This window comes from Pocillopora damicornis, chromosome 4 (assembly GCF_964200805.1).
Source record: "Pocillopora damicornis chromosome 4, jaPocDami1.2, whole genome shotgun sequence".
NCBI classification, from domain to species: domain Eukaryota; kingdom Metazoa; phylum Cnidaria; class Anthozoa; order Scleractinia; family Pocilloporidae; genus Pocillopora; species Pocillopora damicornis.
In genome coordinates, this window is record NC_142673.1 from 30183103 (window position 1) to 30210205 (window position 27103).

Below are 27103 nucleotides of genomic sequence, written 5' to 3' on the forward strand. Positions count from 1 at the left end.
ATTCGAAATAGTTATCAGTTTGACATTTAATTTCCGTTGTTGTAAATAATGTTGGCATATAATAATGAACGCGTTTCAAACTGAAGAAAAATAACCTTAAAAGCTTATTCATGTATGGAAGAGTTTTAAGCCACTAAAAACATTAATGACAGAATTTCAATGCTGCTTTTATTTTTCACAGAGCTTTTCAGAAGTTACATTTGATCTAGCGTAATTACATGATTTTGTTTTTTTTTTGTGTGTTGAGTACTATTAGATTAGAGGCGATCGACGTTTTATCCTTTTTGCTTGGTAAACATTTGTACATATGACGGTTAAACAATGTTCCTGTACGTTAACAAGTGTCATAACTATTTTTGTTGATGACCATCGAAAGATCAGCTTTCAATACTTTGATAGCGGAAACAAACGAGCATATTTTTTTCACAAATTGTTTCTTCATACTCGCTTTACTGAAGGTGAGACAATGAATTTCTTATTAGAAATATCACGTTCAACAAAACTCTTTGTTCGTCAGTAGGCGACTATCACAATGAAAGGCTGAAGCTTAAGTGCAAGCACGCAGCGAATCTGCAGGAGTGATCGACAGGTAGTTTAATACAAGATAGTCTATTTTAGCTTATTCTCCCTTAAACTGGCCTTGTATGATTGTTTCTGCCCCATTTTTCTTCTCTTGAAATTTGCGGCGAAGGGGAATTTCGGTCGTAAGCTGATACCGTTACCAACTTGTAAATTGTAATGACTATACATGTCCTGAGAAGTGCAGAATGATGTATGTTTTCCTGTAAGTTATGATGTGGCGATCTTCCTGTAGTTTTACCGACGAAAACAATATTTCCTAATATTGTCTTTCATTTTCGGTCTGTGAGTGGCTCGAAATGAAAGATGGACATCACAGCACTGAAATGGGTTGTGCAGTTACAAACCCACCAAAACAGAAGAAAATCGCCATGCGCTGGATAGTGCTTTCACAGCAAAATTTAATCATATTTCAAGGTACTTCTTTGTTATAATAACATTCAAAGTGGCAAATTTAGGACGATCTTTTTTCCTTCCGCCTCAACAACAAACTTGTACGATGTACGAAAAAGCCTAACCATAAGTAAGTTTGAGAGAACTTCAAAAACTCTCGACAACAAGAAATAACGATACCAACGAAGATAAAGATGTAAGTTACGATTTTAAATACTTTTTATTGTGCTACTGAGTGATTTCCTTCAACTTTTGGCGAATATGTTGATTCTCATTTTCAGATTTTCACGCTTTGCGCTTTAACTTCGACAGTCCAGCTGCCGTTTCCTTGCACTTTTTCACCCATTCAAAAAACAATTACGGAGACAAACAGTTTTGGCGACTCTGGCAAAATTTCGACTTAGAAATTTGCCTCAGAATAAGAGCGAACCTGATTCAGTTTCTGGACACTGAAATTAAAAGTACTTGGCGAAAACAAGGAAAAGTATACTCGTTTCTATTCATCGAACGACCAAATTTGCCATCTTTTGCTTCGAGATCTGAAATAACTCTTAAAACAACTTCCCAGAAACATACAAGTTGAATGCTGCATTATTTAATTGCTACTTGGGCCTCAAGCTCCATATTAAAAGATTTGTGGTGAATTCTTTGCTTTCAGACTGGCTCTTTTTCAGCATGAAGCGCTACTAAATGATCTCTCAAATACCGCGCGATTAATCGAGATACTGTTGCCATAAAGGCATTTAGCAAGAAAAAGTAATTGAAATTTTAATTAGGTACCAAAACTATTGAAAGCTTAGAGAAATATATTTTATGATGTTTGCGTCTAAAAATACAATTAGTGTTAAATGGCGATAATTCAACAATTGTTTCGAGGCTTTCAATTAGCTGCATAAGTTATATTGAGTTTTACATTATAAACGGATTCGATTGTGCGGAGAAACGCATTACAACTTGATACTCTATCGAAGCCGAGAAACGCGCATAAAAAAAATTTATAATGGATTTGAAGCTCAACGAAGCTCCTTATTACATTTGTAAGTCACACATGTTCATTCCCCTGGTTCAGTTACTCTAAAACTTGCGAAAGGACATAAAATTTTCAAGTCGCTACAAACGTTCCTTTTGCATCACACAGTGGTTAAATTTAGAGACAATATTATTATGACATTTTCGATTTGGAAGTTGTCCAAGAAACAGTCACGATAGCTGCAAAGATCCTCATAGATTCCGGAAGTTTTAACGGCTTTCCTCTCTGGAATATGGAGGGGCTGAACCGCTGTGAGGGCCCACAGTATCTTGAAATATTCTTTAAAGACCTCGAACTCTCTTATAGTTGTAAAAGAACTCTATTTTTAAAAGTATTCAAGTCTTTCATCAAAATAAATAAAGGCTCTTAACTTCCATTTAACGATTGTTAAAAATTCTACGCATTAATTAAAGGAAGAAACATATATTCATCCGTGGAGACTGTCAAGAGGAAAGAAAAAGAAAGGCAGTTTTAATTTAACGATAAAGAAAAACAGATTAAGTTGCTAAATTAAATGGGTTTCCATGAAGGACTGTTGTTTACGTTTATCCTAAACATGGCCTTCGCAGAAATTCTAAGCAGCGTTTGTTTGGCCGTCAATGATGTTTTGCGAACGGGAAGAATCGAACTGACGTCGTTCTGCAAGAGGCTGCATGCACTGTGAATCCGTTGCAAGTAGTTGCTCTTCTTGTTGTGATCTACTCACTGGCTACCATCGCTTTTTATCGTTACAGATTCATTGTAAACCCTCTTCCACGCACACCATCATCAGTAAAGAGAATTACAATTCTGACCATATCTGGGTTGTGGCTGTTGTCATTTGCAATCGCCTGTCCCTATTTCGTTGGTCTCAGGTTTAGAAATGGTAACTGTGAGGAGTTGTCTTTCGTAAACAATAGCTCCTATGTAGCTATCAGATTCATCCTAACTACGCTTTACCTTATGTGATAATACTGGCATCTTACGGAGCAGTGGCGTGGAACTTAAGGAGGCGAATTGTACAGATTAATGAAAGAAATCGGGATTTGAATGTTTCATCCTCTTGTGTTGTTGAAACTGAACTCCGAGAGTTTCGAGATGGCGCGAGAATGAGGAAAGAAGAAATGTTCTGCTCGAACAGAATAACCGAAGAGACAGTAAACCCGAAAACACAGACCCGGTGAAAGATTTACTTAAGATGATTTTTATGCTTATTATCATTGACGTCGTTTGTTATTTTCCGCATCAAGCCCATTATGTGTGGGAAAGGGTTTGTAACATCACTGTGCGTCCATTTAGATATCATCAACTCTGTATGGATTATAATTTTATTTTGATTTGCGTTCCCATCGCCCTACATCCTTTGTGTTATGGAGCAATGAACAGTTTCTTTGCTAAGGCGTTCTCAAAAATCACTGATAAATGTTTATACGTTATCAGATGCCTCCGCAAAGAAGGATGTAGCCAAGCAGAAGTAGATGTTTTATTTAATTCCATTGTCCTACCTAATATTACTTATGCTCTATCTGTGCATGGGGCCTCTGAGTCAGAGCTAACTATAGCCCAGCAGTTTTTAGATCGTTGTTTTAAACGTAGTTACATATCTAAGAAATTAGTGATAGGTGACTTACTTAAAACGCAAGATCACAAAATTTGTCGCAAGGTTTCAACTATCCTGAGCCATCCTCTTAGAGCCTACTTCCCTGAGACCAAGATCACGAGGTATAATTTGAGAAATAAATCCCCTGTCATGCCCGCCATTCGCACAAACCGTTTTAAGAATACATTTTTTAATAGAATTGTTTTTAAGTACAATGTAGCTTTGTAAAAGTGTACTTCCTGTATTAGACTTTTGTATTTGTTTCCACGTATATACTTATCTTATTTAGATACACCTAAGCTTATTTACATCCTTTTCTTTTTAATGTAACATAAGATATGTAATTTTATCTTTTGAACAATAAAGACACTAAGACACTAAGACTCTTTGTTTATTAAACAATGATGAATGTGTTTCTTTCAAGTTCGAGTAAATTCTTAGGTTCATTTTGCCTTGTTATTAGAGCCGTTTCCGAATGAAAGATTTTTCAACTTGAGTTGTTCCTCCTCGCCGTTTAGGACTGGTGAGTTTATCTCGAAATTGACTTGTTGACTAGGCCATTATTTCATACACAGACTTATCATAATGATAATGTTTATGCAGCTTGCGTATCTGCGGCAACAACGATAGTAGAATATACTTTTGAGCTACGTTACAAATGTAAGTGATATGACAAAGGGAAAATGCTTACTTGTTGAGAAGAAATTAAATTTGACTAAGGCCCTTTAAGTGCATGATAAAATATTATCTTCTTGTTTTTGATAGCGAATTCCTGTTCAGATTGAAAACGAGACTTACCTGTAAGTTGAATCCATCAGGCACTTCTTTCATGTAGTCATTGTCAACGATATGTAAGCTTTGTCCTCTTTGTACAGTGACCAATGACATCGACATCACCAACTTTAGCGCGAGAGTTTTCAGATCAAGCTTCTCATGGGGTTTGAGAGAGGTAATACAAGTCAAAACAGGTTGCACATCCCAAGGTCACTGGTACCGAGAAGTTGGCGAGGAACCCTTTTATACACCTTTCATGAACCTGGAAATGAGTGGATGAGTGCCAATGGTCATATTGTTCACTAGTACAGTAATGGCTGATATGGCACTCCTGGCAGTATTAATGGTGGTGTACGACAGTCTCTTGTCATGGAGACTGACCAGAAAATACAAAACCGCTGTCATAGGTGGGTCGTAAGGATCACTCTTCCATTTGCTAAAAAAAACAATCCATTACGTGATGCAAGGCTTGTACTGCTTCTATGTCCCTGAGGACCAGGACTTGAGGATGATTTGTGCAGCCTTGTCTGAAACATTTCTCTGCAGTAGGCTTTTCCGGAGAGCTTGCGGGCCGTTAGTTTCATCTGTTCCCGGAGGGGATGCAACGCATGATTGTGAGGTTGTATCAGTAGGTGGCGTGACCGTGGAAGAAGGACAGCGTAGTCTACTCACAGATGCAGGAGAACCAAGGTTGGGTCCACCAAATTGGAACTAGGAGTACACCAGTCGCTTGGTCCTGTTCTATTTTCTGTAAACAGGCCGCTATGACACTGAAAGGTGGAAAAGCATAGAAAAAGTATTCTTTCCATCTCATAAAGAATGCATTGACAGATATTGCACCAGGGTCCAGTTTCCATGACACATAACTAGGAATCTTAAAATTGAGTCTGAATGCAAATAGATCTATTTGGAACGGACCCCACATTTTGTTTATATCTTCGAACACATCTGAATGTAAGGATCACTCAGTTGAACTGTTAATTTTCCTAGATTCAGCGTTGGCATCCACATTAGTTGAGCCAGGTATGTGACATGCACTGAGCCAGATTTCTCTCTCCTGGCACCACTGCCAAATTTGATTGGCCACATTATTACAGTCAGTGGATTTCATAACCCCCATTGCATTTACATATGCTACTGTCGCAGCATTGTCATATTGAATCCGAATGTGTTTGTTACGAATAGTGCTGCACAAGCATTTCGAACCCAACAGAACTGCTTTCAGTTCTAAGTAATTGATATGGAAAGCTTGTTCTTCCAGAATCCATAATTCCCCGGTTTTTTGATCCCCACGTACTGCCCCCCCCATCCTATTGTAGAGGTATCAGTAGTAAGGGTGAGGTCAGGGTTGGTCTGCGTAATGTTTCGGAAAGCGAAAGTCACATTGTTCACCCACCGGTACAAATCGGATCTGGCCTCTTGTGACAGACTCATGGGTGCATCATAATCACCCCTATTATCCTATAAAGCCTGGATTTTGTCTTGCTCCAAATATCTATATAACAACTCCCCGTATTGTACACCTGAGAAACTGGATACTATCAAACCTATATCATGAGCAACCTCTCTAATGGTAAGGTTATGTTGTTGTAATAGGTCCTCATATGCCTGCCTGACATAAGTAACCTTCCTGGGTGTGAGGCGTATACTTATCGAAATGTTGTTTAGCAGAAAACAAGGAAATTTTAGTTCTTGTGCTGGTATAAGTCCTGACTTTGCAAGGTGGATGACAAAACCCAACTTGAGAAACATATTAACCGTCTGCACAATGTTTTCCTCACAGGATGCATAAATGTATCTCATAAGGAAAGAGTCATCAATGTGGCCCATACAAAAATGGCCCAGAGATCTGAGGCCAACATGGACTAGTTTTAACAATTTGGTACTAATGGTCTTGTGGCAGATGCAAGCCCATTTGGGAGACAAGTAAACTGAAAATAGTTTCCCTTCCATTCAAACTTAAGGAATTGTCTATCGTCTTCCGCCATAGGGACGGAGTAATATGCATCCTTAGGATCATCTGCGCCTTCGAGGCCTGAGTTAGTCTTGATAAGGTGCTGGTTAGGTTCTGTAGGACGTTCATCAGATTGTTGTCGTTCATACTTGACGCCGCTACCGTTGGGCCTGAAAACTCTGCTGGTGACTCGTCTGGTATTGTGGATATGGAGAATGTTGTTAAAAATGGACTGAGCGAAGTTTTGCCTCGATAAAATCGAAAAATTGCAAAAAACAGCAAAAATATTGTCCTTAGCACTGAAGACTGCAAACTGATTTCGGGCGCCAAAAGCACTGGTTATGTGCATGCGCTTAGTTATCTCATGGGATCCCTGGGGCAGTGATGACGAGTTAGAATTACATTAAATTGTAAAGAGCTCCAAATTTAGAAACTGCTGCTATTTAGAGCATGCGCACGTCGCATGAAATTTTTTCAATGACGAGATATCTCTTGCCGAACGACAAATGGTTTTCATGAAACTTTGGAAGGCTAATGGGCCATCTATTCCTAAGTTGTCAGTTGTTTTCACAGTTGGCTTATCGTTTGCGGTTTTTTGAAATGAATGTTGAGACCTTGGGCACAGTTTTTCCCAATACGGACCTCCCGGCTGGCGAATAACACTTATAAATCATGCTCAACCTCGTCCCATTATCACGTTACCGAATATTTCCCCAGCTGAAGCTGGAGAACATCTAAAGCACATGTCTGTTAGTTCATAAAATCGTACCAGAGAACACTGAAAAGAGAGCATCCCACGCAACAAACGGTAAACTATTCGTTAAAATTTTTTCACGTGCGTTAAAAAATGTTTGAAGGATAATAAACACAATAGCATCGATTTTGCACTAAAAACATCCTCGTAAGTGTGTCCTTGGGCATAATCTGTTCCTCGAATCACTCGTTTCTCTTCGAGCTTCGCTCTCGAGAAACTGTATCCGTGCATTTTTTTGCCCCAAGTAGAGGCTATTGTTGATTGTTGTTTTCGAGGATATGAAAATTAGTTTGGAGCTTTTCATTTTGTGAAAATCGCAACATTGTCGTTTACATCACTACATAATCTTATTAGGCACCCTGTTGTTAAACCTGGAATTCAAAGCAAATCTTAGCATTCAGAACTGACTCGATCTCAAAACCAACTGAATCAGCTAACCTTACAAAGATGACGATGGCCATTTTGGTGGTTAACCCAGCTTTCGTTTCAAATTCCCATCTGTTGCACGTGGCGAAGGTGTTTATCGGATAACACATTCCTCAACGGTGCAGTAGGCGTCTGTTTTTCTTCACATATTCGAAGACATTTAAGTTTTCAGAAATTTCTAGAATAAAAGTGAGCTTCATTGTGGACTTGATGGAGGATAATTTAATCATAAATACCTGTAGGTCAATAGTTCTTTGCCGAAGACGAGACGAGCAGCAAGCTCGTGTAGATGCAACACACTCACTGAAGAGTTTATTACACGAGGCTAAACGTATTACCATCACGACAAATTTTTATTGTTCTCGAATGATAGAATTTAATACAACATATTGTCGAACCTGAGTTAAGCGGCACCGTATTAAGTGTTTACATATTAATAAGTGGTCCTTGTCAAAGTTCCCTTAAGTATTTTAATTTTTACTTCTTTATGCGCCAACTTTATTGAGCGGTCGTGGTCACCCTTGACTAAGTCCCAACTGTTGCGTATTCCGAGCGGGGTTGCTCGTCGGGTCTGACTTCCCCATGGACAGGAAGCAGCGTATAAAGCTTTCAAGTGACTGTTTCTCGGAATGGGGAGCCGTTGCATCTGGAGTGCCTCGAGGCACCAAACTTGGATATCTTACTTGTATTAGGCCTCTACTCGAATATTGTGCTCGTCTTTACCATCATGCACTGCCTGATTATTTAAGTGACGACATAGAACGTGTTCAAAAACGCGCACTATCTATAATTTTTCCTGGCCTATCATATCTCGCCAACCTTTCATTGTTTAACCTAAACTCACTGAAGGATAGACGTACCGAGCAATGTAATAAATTTTTCGAACCAATAGTGTCCAATACGGAGCACAAGCTTCATCATTTTTTGCCACTGAAGAACTATATTACTTATAATCATATAAATCAACGTCAGTCTGTTAACCCAGTAATGCGCGCCAAGCGTTTCTCCCAGACATATTTACCAGCCATATGTAGACAATAGTTCTGTGTATTATTCTTGTATTATTCTTGAAATAATATGTTCTGTAAATATAATTTATAATTTTTAGCCACTGTATTGCATAATCATCATGATGCAATTCAGCCTTACTGGGCTGTCATGTGATTTTTAATAAATCTATCTATCTATCTATCTATCTATCTATCTATCTATCCAACTGCTTGTTTGTATTGTTTTCCACGTGTATTGAAGGGTCACGTAAAGCGAAAACTCTAAAAAAAACCCAATAATAATCTCTCAAGTCAAATTTTCCATGTTTATCTCCCGAACCAATGTTAGCGCTTTGAGTTCCAATGTCTTTCTTTTTCGGACTGTTAAGTCAAAATGGTGTTTTGTTAGGAGGTTATGTTCTGATAAGTAGTTAGAAGGTTCTTGCGTCATCTTTACGTGATTGAATATCCGTTGTTTAGGAAGATCACAGTTTACAATAATCAGTGGTAAAATAAGATTAATGTAATGAACTTCCAAGCCAAGAAACTAATTAAGAATCAGACGTCTGAGAACCAAATGTGTTTTCCTTTTCGTACAAACATGGTTCTCCGCAGCTAACAACGCTGAGAAGACACTAGTTGTCCCGCCTTAAGCGTTTTAGCGGCGCTGTCGGACTGCTTTGGACTAGGGTTTAAGGAAATTGAAAGATTAATGTGTCATTGAGCATCTGCCAATTGTTCTCTCAGTCAGTACATACGAAAAATTCATTTGATTCAATTGCAAATTTTCATTCAAGTTCTAACTTGACCTACTTAGACTTTAATTCTAAATACTACTCCTGGGCTGTCAATAAAGAGATGGTATCCATTTTTTATTATCGGTTTCTTTCGATACAAAAGACAGGAATTAGATCAAGCTGATCAGACCTCGAATGTGCAGTAGAGGTTCCTAGCATACGCACGCGGTAACAAAAGAACATTAGTGTTAGCTATGAGTGAACACGGTGGGTCAAGAAAGGCCGAGGTGCTTCTCTAATTTTTTAACAGGCTGACGTCTTGTGCTCTCATCATACTATCAAATGCTTGGTTAAAAAGCAGTTTCATATCTTTCGGTCTGAGTTGTCTCTGCAGTTTAAATCACTGTTTCCTTTTAAAAAAATTCATATGTTTCCTTTTAAAAAAATTCATATGCTGATTGAAAAGAAATTGTTATTTGCAAACCTGTCCGAAGTGAATTTTGCTAAAAGCTGTAGCTACGTCATAATCGATATCTTGCGTGAGTTTTTCCCTATACAAAACTAAGTGAAAAGCTGTAAGTAGATTCTAGTGATAACTGAAGTGAGTTTTATCTCTGTCTATCGGTAGGATATCTTCAATAATTTACTTCGATAACTTCCTCTTATAGTACGATGGCATACTTTAACCATATAGAATGTTTACAAGTTTATTTAAAGTCCACCAATGTACTTCGCGAATCTCTGGCAGTTGTGATGTTTGTGTGATCTTAAACTGTTGCAATGATTATAGCTCTGTACCAGCTGGGTTTTTAGTATACCAAGCCTCGCGCCGTTCTTGGAGCGATCTTTGACGAGACCAGCATTTATAATTTATCACTGATTCGTCATTCATTTGTCACTCACGGTCTGAAAATTTGGTGTCATTTGTGTCAGTCAATACTCAACAAAGAATTCATCGGGGAAAATGTTTAAAAGCCTTTAAAAGTGTAATTCTGGTGATTATCGTCAGCTAATGTTTATCGAGATACAAGATACGAGAACAGCAATGATAACTTTAATTATAATTAATTAAACTTCACATCATTTCACTGCACGGGAAGATATGAACTCAATAAATTGACCTCGCTCCCAATGTGTGGCTTCATAGCTCAGTTGGTAGAGCATCGCACCGGTATCGCGGAGGTCACGGGTTCGAATCCCGATGAAGCCCTGATTTTTTTCAGGCTTCTTCTTTCCAATTGCTTAAATTGGAAAATTTACTGCGATGATCACATTTCACTTTCATCTACAACCGCAGTACAAATATGAATTATTTCATCTAAAACCTCACATCATTTCACTGCACGGGAAGATATGAACTCAATAAATTGACCTCGCTCCCAATGTGTGGCTTCATAGCTCAGTTGGTAGAGCATCGCACCGGTATCGCGGAGATCACGGGTTCGAATCCCGTTGAAGCCCTGATTTTTTTCAGGCTTCTTCTTTCCAATTGCTTAAATTGGAAAATTTACTGCGATGATCACATTTCACTTTCATCTACAACCGCAGTACAAATATGAATTATATCATCTAAAACTTCACAATTAAAATCAATATGAAAATTCGTCATTCATATATTGACAGGTTTAAAATTCGAAGTCATTTGTGACGTTGACTATCAACAAAACAGTGGAGAGGAAGACGGAGCAAAAGTCTTTGAGAAAACAGCTTCGCACTACATTATCTGTTGTCTGCTTATCTCTCTCACAATAAAGGTGTTAACAAAGAGGACAGGAATACTGAACGACAAGAGCCGGAAGACGGCAAAAACGATGGAGTTTATCAACAATACGAACATCACAAACTCAACCAAGCCCCCCTCGGTGGGATCTGTTTCCTGGATAGAACAGTATGAAGAACCAGAAGCCCTTTACATTTTCCGTTTAACCCTCTTCTCCGTGATCATCTCGGCCAGTATAATCGGCAACTCGATGGTTTGTTATGCTGTGTGTACCATACCTTCCCGCAAGCCTCTGTCCTACCATCTCGTCGCTAACATGGCCTTCGCAGAAATTCTAAGCAGTGTTTGTTTGGCCGTCATGTTTGCGAGCGGGCAGAATCCAACTGACGTCGTTCTTCAAGAGGCCGCATGCATTTTGAATCCGTTGCAAGTAGTTGCTCTTCTCGTTGTGACCTACTCACTGGCTGCCATCGCTTTTTATCGTTACAGATTTATTGTAAACCCTCTTCCACGCGGACCATCCGTTAAGAAGATTACAATTCTGACCATATCTGGGCTGTGGCTGTTGTCATTTTCAATCGCCTGCTCGTTTTTCTTCGGTCTCAGGTTTAGAAATGGTGAATGCATCGAGCTGTCTTTCGTAAACGATAGGTCCTATGTAGCTATCAGATTCATCCTGAACTACGCTTTACCTTATGTCATAATGCTGGCATCCTACGGAGCAGTGGCGTGGAACTTGAAGATGCGAATTGTACAGATTAACGAAAGAAATCGGACCTCGACTGCCGAATCGTCTTGTGTTGTCCAAATCGAAGATCAAATGGAGCTAAAAGATTTGAGAGAGGACACGAGAATGAAGGAACGGAAGAGTGTCGTGTTCGATCAGAATAACCGAAGAGACAGCAAACCCGAAAACACAGACCCGGAGAAAGACTTACTTAAGATGATTTTTATGCTTATTATCATTTATGTCGTTTGTTATTTTCCATATCAAGCCCATTATGTGTGGGAAAGGGTTCGTAACATCACTGCGTATCAATTTAGATATCATCAACTCTTTATTGATTATAATTTTATTTTGATTTGCCTTCCCAGCGCCTTACATCCTTTGTGTTATGGAACAACGAACAGTTTCTTTGCTAAGGCGTTCTCCAAAATCATTCTTTGTAGATCTTTTGATTAATGTTTATCTCAAGTCGTAAGCGGAACTTTGGATAAACCTTTGCCAAGCTGCGAAACGGACTCAGTTTTAAATCGAACTCAGTAAAAGTTCTATGCTCCCAATGTGGCATCTGTAAATGTCTGGCAGCCATCTTGAACACTATAGGGAAGTCCTCTAGTCAAGAGTTTCAGAGTTTAAATACCGCAAAAATTGTTCGTGGAAAACTGTATTTTTCCGAACAACTTTGAAAAAAAATGTACATATTATAGCGTCACTAGCCTCTTAGTCTAACTCACAGGAACACTATGCAACGGATATCTTCAGTAACAACTTCCTGCCGCCACATGCATTTTGTATAAAAATTCTTGAGAATTACATATCCATGGCTTTGCTTGTAAATATGCTCATCTTTCACAAGGGAAATTACTAAGACTAGAAGCTCATAGATTATTTTCTGATCATTTAGTTCCTTGAAGAAAATTTGCTCGATGTTATATACTTTCAATTATTGTATGTAGAAATATAGGCTTCCGGTGGTTTGATGAGAGGAAGCTGATAAAGGATTTTCAAATGTGATCAATAGCTGTAAAAGTTCTCTTAAATACTTTAGGAAATCCTAATGCGCGTTTATTTGCAAAGATGGGAGAATATTCATGTTAACTTAAAATATGCCTGAAAAGAACTGATTCTGTAGGCATAAGAAATATATTTGACTCCTGATAAATCCAACCTTTAGGGGAAGTGAAAGAGTTTCAAGTAATAGGGTGATCGGGTTATCGGGCGTAGGGAACAAGTGACCAAAAATATGAAACAGATGGTGTTTTTTGTATTTTTATTAATACATTGCACATTTTAATAAAATTAACCACAGAGATGTCGGGTTGAATAAAAGTTTCAGCAAACAGCCAAATCAGCGCCAGGTTCGAGTCCGCAAATGTTCCAGTTATTAGATATTTACATGTGTTGAACAGCAGGGGGAGAAACTTCGCGAACAGTCTTGTAAAACCGCATCATCACAAGCGTGTCCTTGTTGCGTGATTTTTTTCTCAGAAAGGGAGAGACACCTACACTTGATGGATAGTCATCATAAAAAAACGTGGTGTAATTACATTGAACGCTGAGTGTGAGTTAAAGTGTTTTAAACACCCACAGGTCTCTAGACATGGTGGCGATCAGAAGTCAAAACATCCTGCAATTCAATAAAGCTAAAGAATTAAGGAATATTATAGGTCTCATAAGGTAGATGAAAGATGAAAACGGAAGAATCTACCTTTAAACATCTCTCAGATATTCCTTCAGTCGGTAAACATAACAAATTAATCGCAAATTTTCAGACAAACATTAAAGTTAAATACTGTACATAAATAATAATTATATATACAAGTTCTATCAAATGACAGAACTGAGTTGTCAGTCATAAGATGGACTTAAGTATTTGTCCTCTTAATTTCCAGTGATCATTGGTTCTTTTCAAAGAAAATGACAGAAGTATAGACGCATCGATCTCAACAATAATATGATAACCGTCATGAAAACGTGCTGTTCAATTTTAATTAAAATGTACGGAGGAGTTTCCTGGCATACGTGTGTGGTTGTAAGGCATCATGACATTGTCACGAGTTATGAGTGAGTTGTCCGAGTGATGAGTTAAAATGCGGCTTCTCCAATGGTTTTATGCAGTTAAGGGGTTTTTCTTAGTGCAAATTGCTGATTTCAAGGAGATTTTCTCAGTGCAAATTGCAGATTTCAAGGAGAATCGCGGCCCTCAAACGCTCGAAACACTGGCAAAATGTCGTGCCATTAAGCTGGATTTCGACTGTCGCGTTTGTCACGCGCGTGAACGTGCGTTTAAAAAGATTACGTACGTTGAGGTGAACGTTTAAGTGCGTTGACATTGTCATATTTCTACTTCCACGTTCTTTTCTAGAAGCTTACGTATGTTTCACGCCCGTTGCAATCGTAAGAGTGTAGAGTAAAGTTGCACAGCCTGCACAGCCTTCATCTGCTATACAGGGCGAACATTTTCTCTCGTTAAAAGGCGCGGTACTCATTTTTACGAAGCAATGGAAATTCTCGTGCACGTTTTCTTTACGCACGTTTTACGAATGGAAAAACTCACGCGACACTAGAGGTTATGAATACACATTTACACTTGCAGCACTTGAACGGCTTACGAGGAAGTAAAATTTGTTAAAAGCCCTTGCTACGTCACAATCGCTATTTCGCGTGTTTTTGCCCCAAACAAACCTAAGTGAAAATCTGCTTGCAAATCTAGCGAGAATTGAGCGGCAGTCAGTCTAGTCCACCACTACAATATCTTAAATTATTCAGAACGACTTCAACTTCCTCTAATCATACAACGGTATCTATAAGCCACAAAGTTGTTTAAAAGAAAAAGTTACCGAAAAAAAATATTGGCATTTGCGAAAGGTTTGGATTGTTAGTTTTTTGTTGTTGTGTCGACAAGCTGTGTTTGCACTATTCACGATAAAATATTCCCGCGCGGTCGTTTGTTAAGATCAGCTTTTTAAAATAATTTTTTTGTGTCCTTTGATTGCCGTCACCATTTTCATACTCTCAACAAAGTCGCAGACGGAAAAATTTTGTAAATGAAAAAAGAACCTTTTCTCAACAGTTCATTACAAACGTTTTCGCGCACACGGTTCCTATTTAAGTTAAAATTTAATGCCTTTCAAAGTAGTCCTAAACTTCCATATTACGAACAGGTTTTGATATCTTCTTGCCATGCTTTCGCAAAGAATGATTTGATGAAGGAGATAGCATCATCACAAGCTCCATGAAAATGAATGAAATCTAATCAATCAGTTCAGCTTAGCTGCTTTACAGCAAATTAACATTTTTTCTACGATCACATTTCTACCTACAAGTGTCTTTATATCTATCTTACTATAAAATTTTGCTTCAATACCTACGTTATATAGAGTACTCGTAACGCTTTCTGCTTCTTATACCAGTAGAAGTTTCTTTACAGCACAATCTCCGAGAAATAAATACTAGGTAGCTTCTTGGTAGTAGATGACATTTGGCATCTACTGCCACTTGGCATCTTCTTGGTTAACGAAATATCAATTTATTGGAATGATCCTAAGAAAGGCGAAATTTATACCATACTAAGCTAATCAATAATTCGCTACCGAAATACGACGGAGCGTTATTCGATTGAATTCTTAAAAAAAAATGGATGGTCAGGAAGATAAACATCCCGTGGAGCCAATGAGAGCGTGGGAAAACATGAGTGGTCAAAAAATGCAATCAGCGATTGGTTTTAATCTATCATGCGATTGGTCGGGAATATGGCGCAAATTTTCTAAACTAATCCCAGGCGTAAAGCATGGTGATGTAACGCCAACTTCATCTTTGAAAGATAATCTACTAGCAGCATACTGTATCTTCTTGATTCAAAGGCGGAGATCCAAATTAGACTTGTTATAATAAACACTTTTATCATGTAATACAAGGACTTTCAGCCCTAAGAAAAGCCGTAACAAAACACGTGAAAAAATACGATATTTTTTCACCATCAGCTGCTGACAAGTCACTCGCCTTTCGCCGGGGCCACTCGGTCAGGTTAATGAATGAACGGCGTAGCCTTCACCATTCTCAATCCAAGGTCATTTGTCGGAATTTTGTCGAATTATGGCTGCTAAAAAACTGAAAAATCCGTATCGCTTACAGACAATGACGCTCAAACTTTCCTGAAAGGGGAAGAAAACCGAAATACGGAAAGAAAAACCGCAAGTTACGTATTCAGTGTCTTTGGTAATGGTATTTCACGCGGCTGAGAACGAAAATCGGCAACTGAAAGATTTGCCACAGGCCTATACAGAAAATGTATCTGTGCTATTGGTGGGAATATGGTGGCGAGAAAACAAGAATAAATTAGTTGAATGAAAAGCTCTCATTGAAACCGTGGAGATTAAGAGTGCCGATTTGAAATACAAATTTTTGTTCTAGTGTTATGGGGCTTTCCGAACTGCCTAGACGGAGGGAAAGGTCGCAAACTACAATATGCTGCTTAAAATGATTTGGGAGATTATAGTGTCTAGCGACTTGTTTGGATGCGTCCTTTTCACTCTTCTTTGTCGCGAAGGTGTTCTCGGAATTGGTCACCTAGTCGTCTTCCTGTTTCACCGATGTATAACTTTTTGCAATAAGTGCAAGTTATGCAATAGAGGACATTGTCACACGTGAAGTGATCAGTGATCTTAATGGATCTCTTGGGTACCGACATTTTCTTCTGTTTTGAAGGAAAGGACAAGTTTTGCATCGTGAGCGAGCGCATCTGAAAGTTCCAGGTTGGTCATTGGTTTTAAATCTTGAACTTTTGACCAAAAATTTGTCATGTTTTGTTACGTTAGAACGAAATTAGTAGAGGTTGCATAAAGATAGTACCGGTCTCTGAACCGTTTTGAAGTAAATTAAAGTTTTTAACATTTGTAACGTTGCTCGACAGTATCTTCCACTATCGTTGTTGCCGCAGATACGCAGCTGCACAAAAATTCATCATCATGATAAGTCTGTATATGTTCACAAGTCAATTTTGAGATAAACTCACCAGTCCTGAACGGCGTAAAACACTGAGGAACAACTCATGTTGACAAAACTTTCACCCAGAAACTGCTTTAATAACAATGCAAAACAAACCTGAGAATTTGTTCGAACTCGAGCATGGCATTCTACGACTTGAGATACATATTTATTCTTGTGTTTTCAAGATCTACAAAGAATGATTTTGGAGAACGCCTTAGCAAAGAAACTGTTCATTGTTCCATAACACAAAGGATGTAAGGCGCTGGGAAGGCAAATCAAAATAAAATTATAATCAATAAAGAGTCGATGATATCTAAATTGATACGCAGTGATGTTACAAACCCTTTCCCACACATAATGGGCTTGATACGGAAAATAGCACGTAACAAAAATAATGATAACAATAAAAATCATCTTAAGTAAATCTTTCTCCGGGTCTGTGTTTTCGGGTTTACTGTCTCTTCGGTTATTCTGATCGAGCAGAACACTCCTTCTTTTCTCCATTCTCGTACCATCTCTTAACTCTTGGAGCTCAGTTTCATCAACACGAGAGGGTACAACATTCAAATCCCGATTTAGCCTTTCAATCTGTGCAATTCGCCTCCTTAAGTTCCACGCCACTGCTCCGCAAGATGCCAGCATTATCACATAAGGTAAAGCGTAGTTCAGGATGAATCTGATAGCTACATAGGACCTATTGTTTACGACAGGCAGCTCCTCACAGTTACCATTTCTAAACCTGAGACCAAAGAAATAGGGGCAGGCGATTGCAAATGACATCAGCCACAGCCCAGATATGGTCAGAATTGTAATTGTCTTTACTGATGATGGTGTGCGTGGAAGAGGGTTTACAATGAATCTGTAACGATAAAAAGCGATGGCAGCCAGTGAGTAGATCACAACGAGAAGAACAATTACTTGCAACGGATTCAAAATGCATGCGGCCTCTTGAAGAACGACGTCAGTTGGACTCGGTTGCCAGCTCACAAACATGACGGCCAAACAAACGCTGCTTAGAATTTCTGCGAAGGCCATGTTAGCGACGAGATGGTAGGGCAGAGGCTTGCGGGAAGGTATGGTACACACAGCATAACAAACCATCGAGTTGCCGATTAAACTGGCCGAGATGATCACGGAGAAGAGGGTTAAACGGAAAATGTACAGAGCTTTTGGTTCTTCATATTGTTCAATTGCGCTCACGGTGGAGGTATTGATTCCATTTATGGTAGTGTTGGTAAATAACGACATTTCCGTGTTCCTGTGATAAGTAACTCCTAAGGGGCTGAAAACGAGAATCTTCTATCACAGGTGACCTGTGTTACTGCTACTAGGAAGAGATATATAAACTTACCTTTAAGAATCAATCAAACGTTTTTTGTGCCATTGGATGTCGACAGTTAGATTTTGGGGATTTCTGAAATTCCACATTTATGGCGAATTTACGAAAGTTATTAAAAATTTATAGCATTTCAAAACTTCCAGAGCCGCGACGAATTGTCTTTCAGTCATTCTTTACCCATCCTCAAGTGTTTCTAAGAACTTAAAATATCAGGAACAATGAGCTAATGCATCGAAGACGAATAATGGCCTTGAGAGCAATTATTTACTTAAGTTAGCAAGTACTCGTTTTTTTTTTATCATAGAAGAATAATCCTTCGGATGGATAAATATAAATTTTCAAAACTGTCAGCTGAAGGAATTAATGAGCCGACACAACGGAGTTTTTGTTTGCATAATTTAAAGGTAGTTTTTTAATTCGTCAGGGGCAAAGATCGTTGATTGCCCTTTCCCTTTAAGATTATATCGACCCTTTTAAAGCTTGAATTTCATTTGCTTCCAAAGTAGAATTTTTGTCAGATGATTTAGTTCTTTTTGGACTCTCAAGAACAACAAACTTTGGGAATGAATACCTAGGTGATCACATATCCATAGAAACTTCATTTTGTTATCACTCTGCGAGTGTAAAAACTTATAACTAGGGAATGTGAAGACAGCTTAGGAAGGACGCACATTTCTCCGCTCGCGGGGAAGATTTGAGAAGATTAATGACAGGAAGCCTTAGTGAAAAAAGCTGCGCGATTAATTTGAATTTCTAAATTACGTTCTCGTCGCAGATGGATCCTTTTTAGCGTAATATAATTGTTCTTCTTTCACTGGTTTTATCAACTGAGTTGATAATGTAACTTGACCACTGTAGAAATGTTCTAAAGCTGAAGTTTCGAGCGTCAGTCCTTTGTCAGTGCGAATCGATAGTGGACAATTTACAATTTAATTTTCTCTACAGAGGCCAATTTACATTATAAGGACATTTGATAATGCCAAAATGCCTTGTATTACCCTTTTACCAACGCAACATCACAGTTTCTTTAGAAAGTTACGCTCTTTATTACTCTTTACAGGGACATATTTCAATAAGAAAGTCTTGTTTCAAATTCATACTTTGATCAATACTTGGATGGATGATCCGGAAACCAGTTCTCCCGTACGCAGAGCTTATTGCGCTAGGGTGGCAGCTGGCCTCGTACACGAAAATGGACCAGCGCTTCTAGCGCCAGTCTCCAACAGAACAAAGCCACGCGGGACTAAAAAATGACTCATTTCCTTACACAAAACTAGCTTTAAGAAGCAGATATTTCGTGGGTCAGATGGAGATTGATATTTTACACTGCCTGTGGTACAGATAAGCTCCTTTGATGAACAGATGGTGAGCATCATAAATAAAATGCATTTATAACAAAATTATAGTTTTAATCAAATATCCTACGTTTCATCAAGCGCATGCTACAAATTTTCGAAAGTGAAATTTATTTTTTCTGCACAAAATAATATATCAATTTAAAGACGACCCACCTGGTCCGAGTGTTTTCCTAGTTTTTTTTCTTTTATCATTATTTTTATTTATGATTACGTGGCATACCAAGTATGGGCGTGGTTCGAAACATATTATGGGAAGGTGGATCGAACGAGCACGACGAACTTTGATGCCCAATGCAGTCCAGGAACAGAAATGAAGAGCTTTTTATGGCTCACTCAGAAACATATTGGCACTTAAGTTTTTTCCTCCTCCCCCTGTCCCTTCCGTTTGTCACGATTGAATCATGAATTAAAATATTCCATTCCCTGAAAGACTACGCTGCGTTTGCCAAGTCCGCCTTTGGAAATATATAGATGGACCGGCTTCACAAAACTGTCGGGAAGTAGTGAAAAATTGCGTGGGTCCTATGTGGCAATTTGCCGCTTAGCTGGCAAAATCTTGTCTGCGTAAAATTATCGGCTCAATACCGTACCAAGCTCATGGAAACAAGCAGCTGTTTTTTGCCGAAGAAAATTGTTTATATGCTAGTTATTCTCCTTCATTCACAATTGATTGATTTAATTTTTTCTCTTAAGGAACATTTTTATCACCATTATACTATTAAATGCAGCGTTTGTTTCCATTGAAGAAAAAACAGTTTAATAAACAGACGAAAACTGTTTACCGAACAAAAACCGTTCAGAAAACTTTTTTTTTCTCGTAGGTAAAAGGATGAATTATTTAACATAAATATTTTTTATGAAAGTAAAATTTTACTGGATGGTTAGTTTCAAAATCTACGTTCTATTTTATAAATTGATTTCATCATAGTACTTCCCCGTTAGTGGAGTGACAGGCTGACATTGAAAATGATTCCTACGTGCCAGTTTTTATATGAAGTGAAAAAGTAGGTTGAAGAAAACTTGTAATTAAAAATATATAATTTAAGTCCTTATTTGTACTTTCCGAGTCGTCATTGTCCATTATATATGATCTGCATTTGCATGTCGCGTTATTTGCGTCTAGAACTGACCATGTGGCCGCCGCTAGTGTCAAGAAGCTTCGATCATTTAAAATTGAGTGATTTTTCGTTATCCCAGAAGCATTGCAGTCAGCTTTTCTACACAAACAGCGGATTGGTTTTATTTCAATAAGATATTGCGAACCAAAAGGTTGTGCAATTGTACATTTGGGAAAGATACTGAGATAATCCAGTACCCAAAAGAACGATGTGCATATTTATAAGAGCACAAATATTGGTGACGTTGAGTACTTCTGTTTATTAAAAGTTCACAGCCTTAGACAGCTTTCTCGAGCTAAGCGCATTTAGTTCTCGTTAGTATGGCGTACAGCTCTATTGATCAACCCATTTAGCTACAGCTTATAAGTCCTATTTCCCGTGTGTAAAATACTCACTTTCATCTCCAACGATATCTTAATACGTAAGTATTCTGTGCTACAACTAATTACTAGTTTAATGCACAAACAGCTAAATGGAATACAGGTGGAAGAGTGAATGAGCTATTTCTTATTCCAGTGTTAATATATATGATAATTATTTCCCTTTAGGTTTATGCAGACGCTTCCATGGTTTTTTCCGCTATTAGTAGCGGAGATCTTTGCCCGGAATTTTAAATGGACAACTAGGATTGAAAGGGTGTAAGCGACGTGGTGAAGAAAAAAACTTCGCCGATGGAGACAAGTTTAAAGCTTCCAGGATGCTTTAAGAGAATCTAAAAGACGGCGGACGTGGTCCGAATGCACAAGATAATTGACGTTTTGTCGCGGCAGTAATTGAAATTATTCAATGAAAAGTTCGGGCCTTTAATTGTAGTTTCCATAAACAATGGTTCAAATAACCGTTGGTGGTAGGAAATAAATATAATATCATGTCTTAAAGACTTGTTTGGACTTCAATTCTTACTCACAAAATAAATTGTCATCTTTTTGCTGCGTAAAACTCGGCCCTTTTCATTAATTTATATCCTGACAGCTTTAGAGCTTAAATGTAATTGCATTTCCCAAACAGTGTTTTATGCAGGTGATAATTGTCCGTTGGGCGTTAATATTTCAGTTGAGCTTTGTTCGTCAGTAGGTGACTGTCACAACGAAAGGTTGAAGCTTAAGTGTAAGCACTCAGCGAATCTGCAGGAGTGAACGACAGGTAGTTTAATACAAGATAGTTTATTTTAGCTTATTCTCCCTTAAACTGACCTTGTACGTTTGGTTCTGCCGCATTTTTCCTCTCTTGAAATTTGCGGCAGAAAGGAATTTCGGTCGCAAGCTGATTCCATGACCAACTTGTAAATACATGTCACGAGAAGTGCAGAATGATGTATGTTTTCCTTTAAGTTATGATGTGGCGATCCTTTTGTAGTTTTGTAGTTCACAGTATTCTCTTTTATTTTCGGTCTGTGATTGGCTAGAAATTAAATATGGATATCCCCAGCACTGAAATGGGTTCTTCGCGTACGCTTCAAAATTTACCAGTTGTGCAGCTACAAACCCACCAAAACAGGAGAAAATCGCCACGCGCTGGATAGTGCTTTTACGGCAAAGGTTATTAACGTACTTCTTTGTAATAATAACATTCAAAGTGGCAAATTTAGGACGATTTTTTTTAGCCTCAATGACAAACGCGTACGATGTACAAAAAAGCCTAACCATAAGTAAGTTTGGAAGGACTTAAAAAACTCCCGACAACAAGGAAAAACAACAACACCAACGAAGATAAAGATGCAAGTTACGATTTTTTAAGATACTTTTTATTGTGCTACTGAGTGATTTCTTCCAACTTTTGGCGAACATGTTGATGCTCATGTTCAGATTGTAGATCTTTTAAAACGCTTTGCACTTTAACTTCGACAGTCCAGCTGCTGTTTTCTTGCACTTTTTCACGCACTCAAACAAAACTTGATTACGGAGGAAATAGTTTTGGTAATTCTGGCAAATTTCCACTCAGCAATTCATCACAGAAAAAGAGTAAGTCTGATTCAGTTTCTGGACACTATTATGAAAAAGAACTTGGTGAAAACAAGGCAAGTATACTCGTTTCTATTCATCGAACGACCAAATTTACCATCTTTTGCTTCGACATCTGAACAACTTCCCAGAAACATACACACTGAATGCTGCATTTAGTTGCTACTTGGGCCTCAAGCTCATTATCAAGATATTTGTGAATTCTTTCCTTTCAGACTGGCTCTTTTTCGACATGAAACGCTGCTAAATTATCTCCCAAATACCGCGCAATTAATCGAGATGTTGTTGCCATGAAGGCATTTAGCAAAAAGTAATTGAAATTTTAATGAGGTACCAGCAGACTGTGCGCAAAACTATGAACAGCATAGGGAAATATTTTATGATGTTTGCAGCTGAAAATACAATTAGTGTTAAATGGAGATAATTTAAAAATTTTTACGAGGCTTACAATTACCTGCACTAGTTATCTTGAGTTTTACATTACAAAGGGATTCGATTGTGCGGAGAAACGCGTTCCAACTTGTTACTCTATCAAAGCCGAGAAGCGCGCATAAAAAAATGATTAACGAAGCTGCTTGTTACCTTTGTAAGTCACACATGTTACTTTACCTGGTTCAGTTCCTCTACAACTTGCGGAAAGAACTTGAACCCTCTTAAAGTTACAAAAGGACTTTTTTTAGATGTATTCAAGGATCTTTCATCAAAATAAATGAGGGCTCTTAATTTAATGAACGATTGTTAAAAATTCTACACAGTCTTTGAAGGAAGACTAAAACACATATTCATCCGTGCACAAACTGGAGTAAATGGAAAAGAAAGGCAGTTTTAATTTATTGATATCGAGAAACAGATTAAGTCGCTAAATTAAATGGGTTCCCATGAAATGAAGGACTAGTGTTAATGTTTATCCTCGTGGTAGCTAAAATAGTTCCTTTTGCCTCAATAAACTTTGAAGTGGCACGAAAGCTTACTAAAGTCTTAAATATTCTGATCTAACAGTGTAATTTAAATTAAGTCTAAAATATTCTGATTTGACAGTATAATTTAAACCTTTTAAGGTGTCAACTGAAGAAGACCAAAAGATGCTGATCAGTAACTTCACAAACAACACAAACTCAACCGAGCCCTCCACGGTGGGATCTGTTTCCTTGATAGAACAGTATAAAGAAACAGAAGCCCTTTACATTTTCCGTTTAACACTCTTCTCCGTGATCATCTCGGCCAGTATAATCGGCAACTCGATGGTTTGTTATGCTGTGTGTACCATACCTTCCCGCAAGCCTCTGTCGTACCATCTCGTCGCTAACATGGCCTTCGCAGAAATTCTAAGCAGTGTTTGTTTGGCTGTTATGTTTGCGAGCTGGCAGAATCCAACTGACGTCGTTCTTCAAGAGGCCGCATGCATTTTGAATCCGTTGCAAGTAGTTGCTCTTCTCGTTGTGATCTACTCACTGGCTGCCATCGCTTTTTATCGTTACAGATTCATTGTAAACCCTCTTCCACGCGGACCGTCCGTTAAGAAGATTACAATTCTGACCATATCTGGGTTGTGGTTGATGTCATTTGCAATCGCCTGCCCCTTTTTCTTCGGTCTCAGATTTAGAAATGGTGTATGCATCGAGCTGCCTGTCACAAACAATGAGTACTATGCAATAATTAGATTCATCCTGAATTACGATTTACCTTATGTGATAATGCTGGCATCCTACGGAGCAGTGGCGTGGAACTTGAAGATGCGAATTGTACGGATTAACGAAAGAAATCGGACCTCGACTGCCGAATCGTCTTGTGTTGTCCAAATCGAAGATCAAACGGAGCTACAAGATTTGGGAGAGGACACGAGAATGAAGGAACGAAAGAGTGTCGTGCTCGATCAGAATAACCGAAGAGACAGCAAACCCGAAAACACAGACCCGGAGAAAGATTTACTTAAGATGATTTTTGTGCTTATTATCATTTATGTTGTTTGTTATTTTCCTTATCAAGCCCATTATGTGTGGGAAAGGGTTCGTAACATCACTGCGTATCAATTTAGATATCATCAACTCCTTATTGATTATAATTTTATTTTGATTTGCCTTCCCAGCGCCTTACATCCTTTGTGTTATGGAACAATGAACAGTTTCTTTGCTAAGGCCTTCTCCAAAATCATTCTTTGTAGATCTTATGAATAACGTGTATCTCAATTCGTAAGCGGAACTTTGGATAAACCTTTACCAAGCTGCGAATCATTTACGTCGTTTGTTATTTTCCTTATCAAGCCCACTATGTGTGGGAAAGGGTTTGTAACATCACTGCGTATCAATTTAGATATCATCGACTCCTTATTTATCATTATTTTATTTTGATTTGCCTTCCCAGTGCCTTACGTCCTTTGTGTAATGGAACAATGAAAAGTTTCTTTGCTGAGGCGTTCTCCAAAATTATTCTTTGTAGATCTGAAAAACACAATAATGAATATCTTTCTTAAGTCGTAAAGCGCCTTGTTCAAGTTCGAGCAAACTCTTAGCTTCGTTTTGCCTTGTTATTAGAGCAGTTTCAGGATGGAAGTTTTGACAACTGAGTAGTTCCTCAGTGTTTTATGCCGTTCAGGAATGGTGAGTTTATCTCAAAATTGACTTGTTAACTAGGCCATTATTTCGTATACAGACTTATCATCTTGTGCAGTCTGTGTATCTGCGGCGACAACGTTAATAGAAGATACTTTTGAGCAACTTTACAAATGTAAGTGATATGACAAAAGAAGAATGCTTACTTGTTGAGAAGAAATTAAACTTGACTGGGCCCCTTTAAGTGCATGATAAAATATTATCTTTTTGTTGCTGACGACGAATTCCCTTTCATTTGCGGCATCCAATAAATTTAAAATTACAATAAGTTGGCGAAACTGCTGCTATTTAGAGCATGCGCACGTGTTATGAAATATTTTCAATGACGAGATTTCTTTTGTCGACTGACAAACGGTTTTCATGAAACTTTGGAAGGCTGATGGGCCATTTATTCCCAAATTGTCAGTTGTTTTCACTGTTGGCTTGTTGTTTGCGGTTTTTTGACATGTTGTTTGTAAATAACAGGCACGTCACCAACTTGTCTCTGTTCACTAATCATGCGAACCATGAGCAATTTTCGATGGAGATTTGAAAACAATTCAGCACTGCATTGGTTATTCTTCAATGCGCTTTATGATTGATTTAGAGAACTCGCGCCATGGTCTTTATGCAGACTCTAAAATTGAAACCAATTGCGATTTCATTCAATCCACTTTCCGCCTTTGAGGTCGTTGACTACTTGTGATGTCAACGTTTTATCTGCTTGGCCGATGTTATCAGTTTGGTTTTGGTTATACAAAACTCAATCGAACAGCTCTCCAATTACGAAGTATAGCAGACATTAATTTACGTTATATTATAATAAAGTTTGGATATGACGTGCGCTTTCATTGGTTGATAGAGCGTGCTGAATCAGAGTACAAAACACGGAGCTGAGATAAAGCTGTCACACCATCTGCCAACTTTTACTATGTCCGACCATTTTTAGGACTTCTCTATCGCTTTTTTTCGTCAATTAAAAGTGAAATTTCAGAGCAGGCGAGCCGGCAAGTAGCATCAGACGAACCAAAGAAAGGTCTGTAATCCTCAAGTTATACAACATGATAAATTTTGTATAATGATACATGATAAATTGGAGATAATCTTTAAGTTGGCTGTTTCCACTTATTTACTCTGACTAAGAATGAAATGATTTCTATAAAAGAGGACGACGATTGTTTCGTAGGGGGAGGGGGGGAGAGGGAGACTGAAAATAAGAAACTCGAATATAACTTCATGGAATCAAAGATAAACTAAAATAGCAAAATAAAATAATAAATAAAATAATTGATCGGGAAATTGTTTTTGTGGGACTGCAGAAGAAGCCAAATTCCACTTAGGACAAAAGTATTTGAAGCCAGAATTGTTATGAAGTACGAAATTAAAAATATAATTTTGTTACATGCGAACATGCAGACAAAAGTGTAATTATTGAGAAGGAAGCACGATGTTTAATAGGACTGAGCTAAAGGGTAAAAAATTATCAGTTTATAATATCTTGCTGAAGGGTGAATAAATATGTAGTGCAAGTGTAATTTTAGAAAAGTCATCATCATCTTGGGAATTTTTTTTATTTTTTGCTTTTTTGTTAGAAATGTTTACAGTGATAATTTAAATAGTGCTGTAATGAATAAAAAAAATAAAAATGAATTAATTTGATGACTTGCACATTTCATCGTAACATTTCATGTTAAAGTCCTCAGGATCCATTTTTCGGTATATTAACATAAAAGAACATCTCTGGTTTAACCCGAACCCTTAGCTTGAATCTCTCGAGATTTGCTGCGTATCCTTAGTAGTGTGACTAAAAAACAAGCAAATATTCCATGACTAATGTGAGCCTTAATTTTGTCTTAGAGTTATCCAAAGTGATTTGGCGCTCTTTAGTACGCTTCTACTGAGTTGAATACGTGAAAATCGCAAAAATGTAAGTTATGGTCGAAAAATGGAAACTTTCATATTTAGCCCAGATTCCCAAAATTACTTCTGTGTTTTAGAAAATTCACGAAAACTGGAATGAGCACCGGGAGGCGGTGCCCTGGTTAGAAGCAAATGAAACTTGCTCATGAAAAGGGCAAAAAAAAAAAGAAA

General features: G+C 38.0%; 3 protein-coding genes and 1 pseudogene across 9 annotated transcripts; 3 read left to right on the forward strand and 1 right to left on the reverse strand.

Moving 5' to 3' along the window:
- The first annotated feature begins 504 nt into the window (after positions 1-504).
- LOC149047668 (tachykinin-like peptides receptor 86C) lies at positions 505-12971 on the forward strand. The gene is made up of 2 exons (XM_089203613.1): positions 505-589; positions 10839-12971. The coding sequence occupies exon 2, from the start codon at positions 11027-11029 to the stop codon at positions 12116-12118; it is 1092 nt and encodes a 363-aa protein (XP_089059739.1). The 5' UTR covers positions 505-589; positions 10839-11026; the 3' UTR covers positions 12119-12971.
- Positions 505-25212, forward strand: LOC149047667 (tachykinin-like peptides receptor 86C). 7 transcript variants are annotated; one of them, XM_089203610.1, is made up of 5 exons: positions 17756-17855; positions 19048-19352; positions 20274-20349; positions 21012-21606; positions 23483-25212. In XM_089203610.1, exon 5 carries the CDS (start codon positions 23507-23509, stop codon positions 24596-24598), a length of 1092 nt encoding a protein of 363 aa, XP_089059736.1. In that variant the 5' UTR covers positions 17756-17855; positions 19048-19352; positions 20274-20349; positions 21012-21606; positions 23483-23506; the 3' UTR covers positions 24599-25212. The 7 variants fall into 7 exon arrangements, with proteins under 7 accessions (XP_089059733.1, XP_089059737.1, XP_089059734.1 ...); XM_089203607.1 differs by lacking the exons at positions 17756-17855; positions 20274-20349 and adding an exon at positions 505-589; XM_089203608.1 differs by lacking the exon at positions 20274-20349 and having other exon boundaries at positions 17710-17855.
- LOC149047669 (uncharacterized) lies at positions 2559-5070 on the forward strand (annotated as a pseudogene).
- Positions 16808-18378, reverse strand: LOC149047670 (dopamine receptor D3-like). Its single transcript, XM_089203614.1, has one exon. The coding sequence runs from the start codon at positions 17894-17896 to the stop codon at positions 16829-16831; it is 1068 nt and encodes a 355-aa protein (XP_089059740.1). The 5' UTR covers positions 17897-18378; the 3' UTR covers positions 16808-16828.
- Positions 25213-27103: the final 1891 nt, after the last annotated feature.

Bases quoted from the DNA above. Each gene is read 5' to 3' on its own strand.
- LOC149047668 (XM_089203613.1), top strand. From the start codon at position 11,027: ATGGAGTTTATCAACAATACGAACATCACAAACTCAACCAAGCCCCCC.
- LOC149047670 (XM_089203614.1), bottom strand. From the start codon at position 17,896: ATGTCGTTATTTACCAACACTACCATAAATGGAATCAATACCTCCACC.
- LOC149047667 (XM_089203607.1), top strand. From the start codon at position 23,507: ATGCTGATCAGTAACTTCACAAACAACACAAACTCAACCGAGCCCTCC.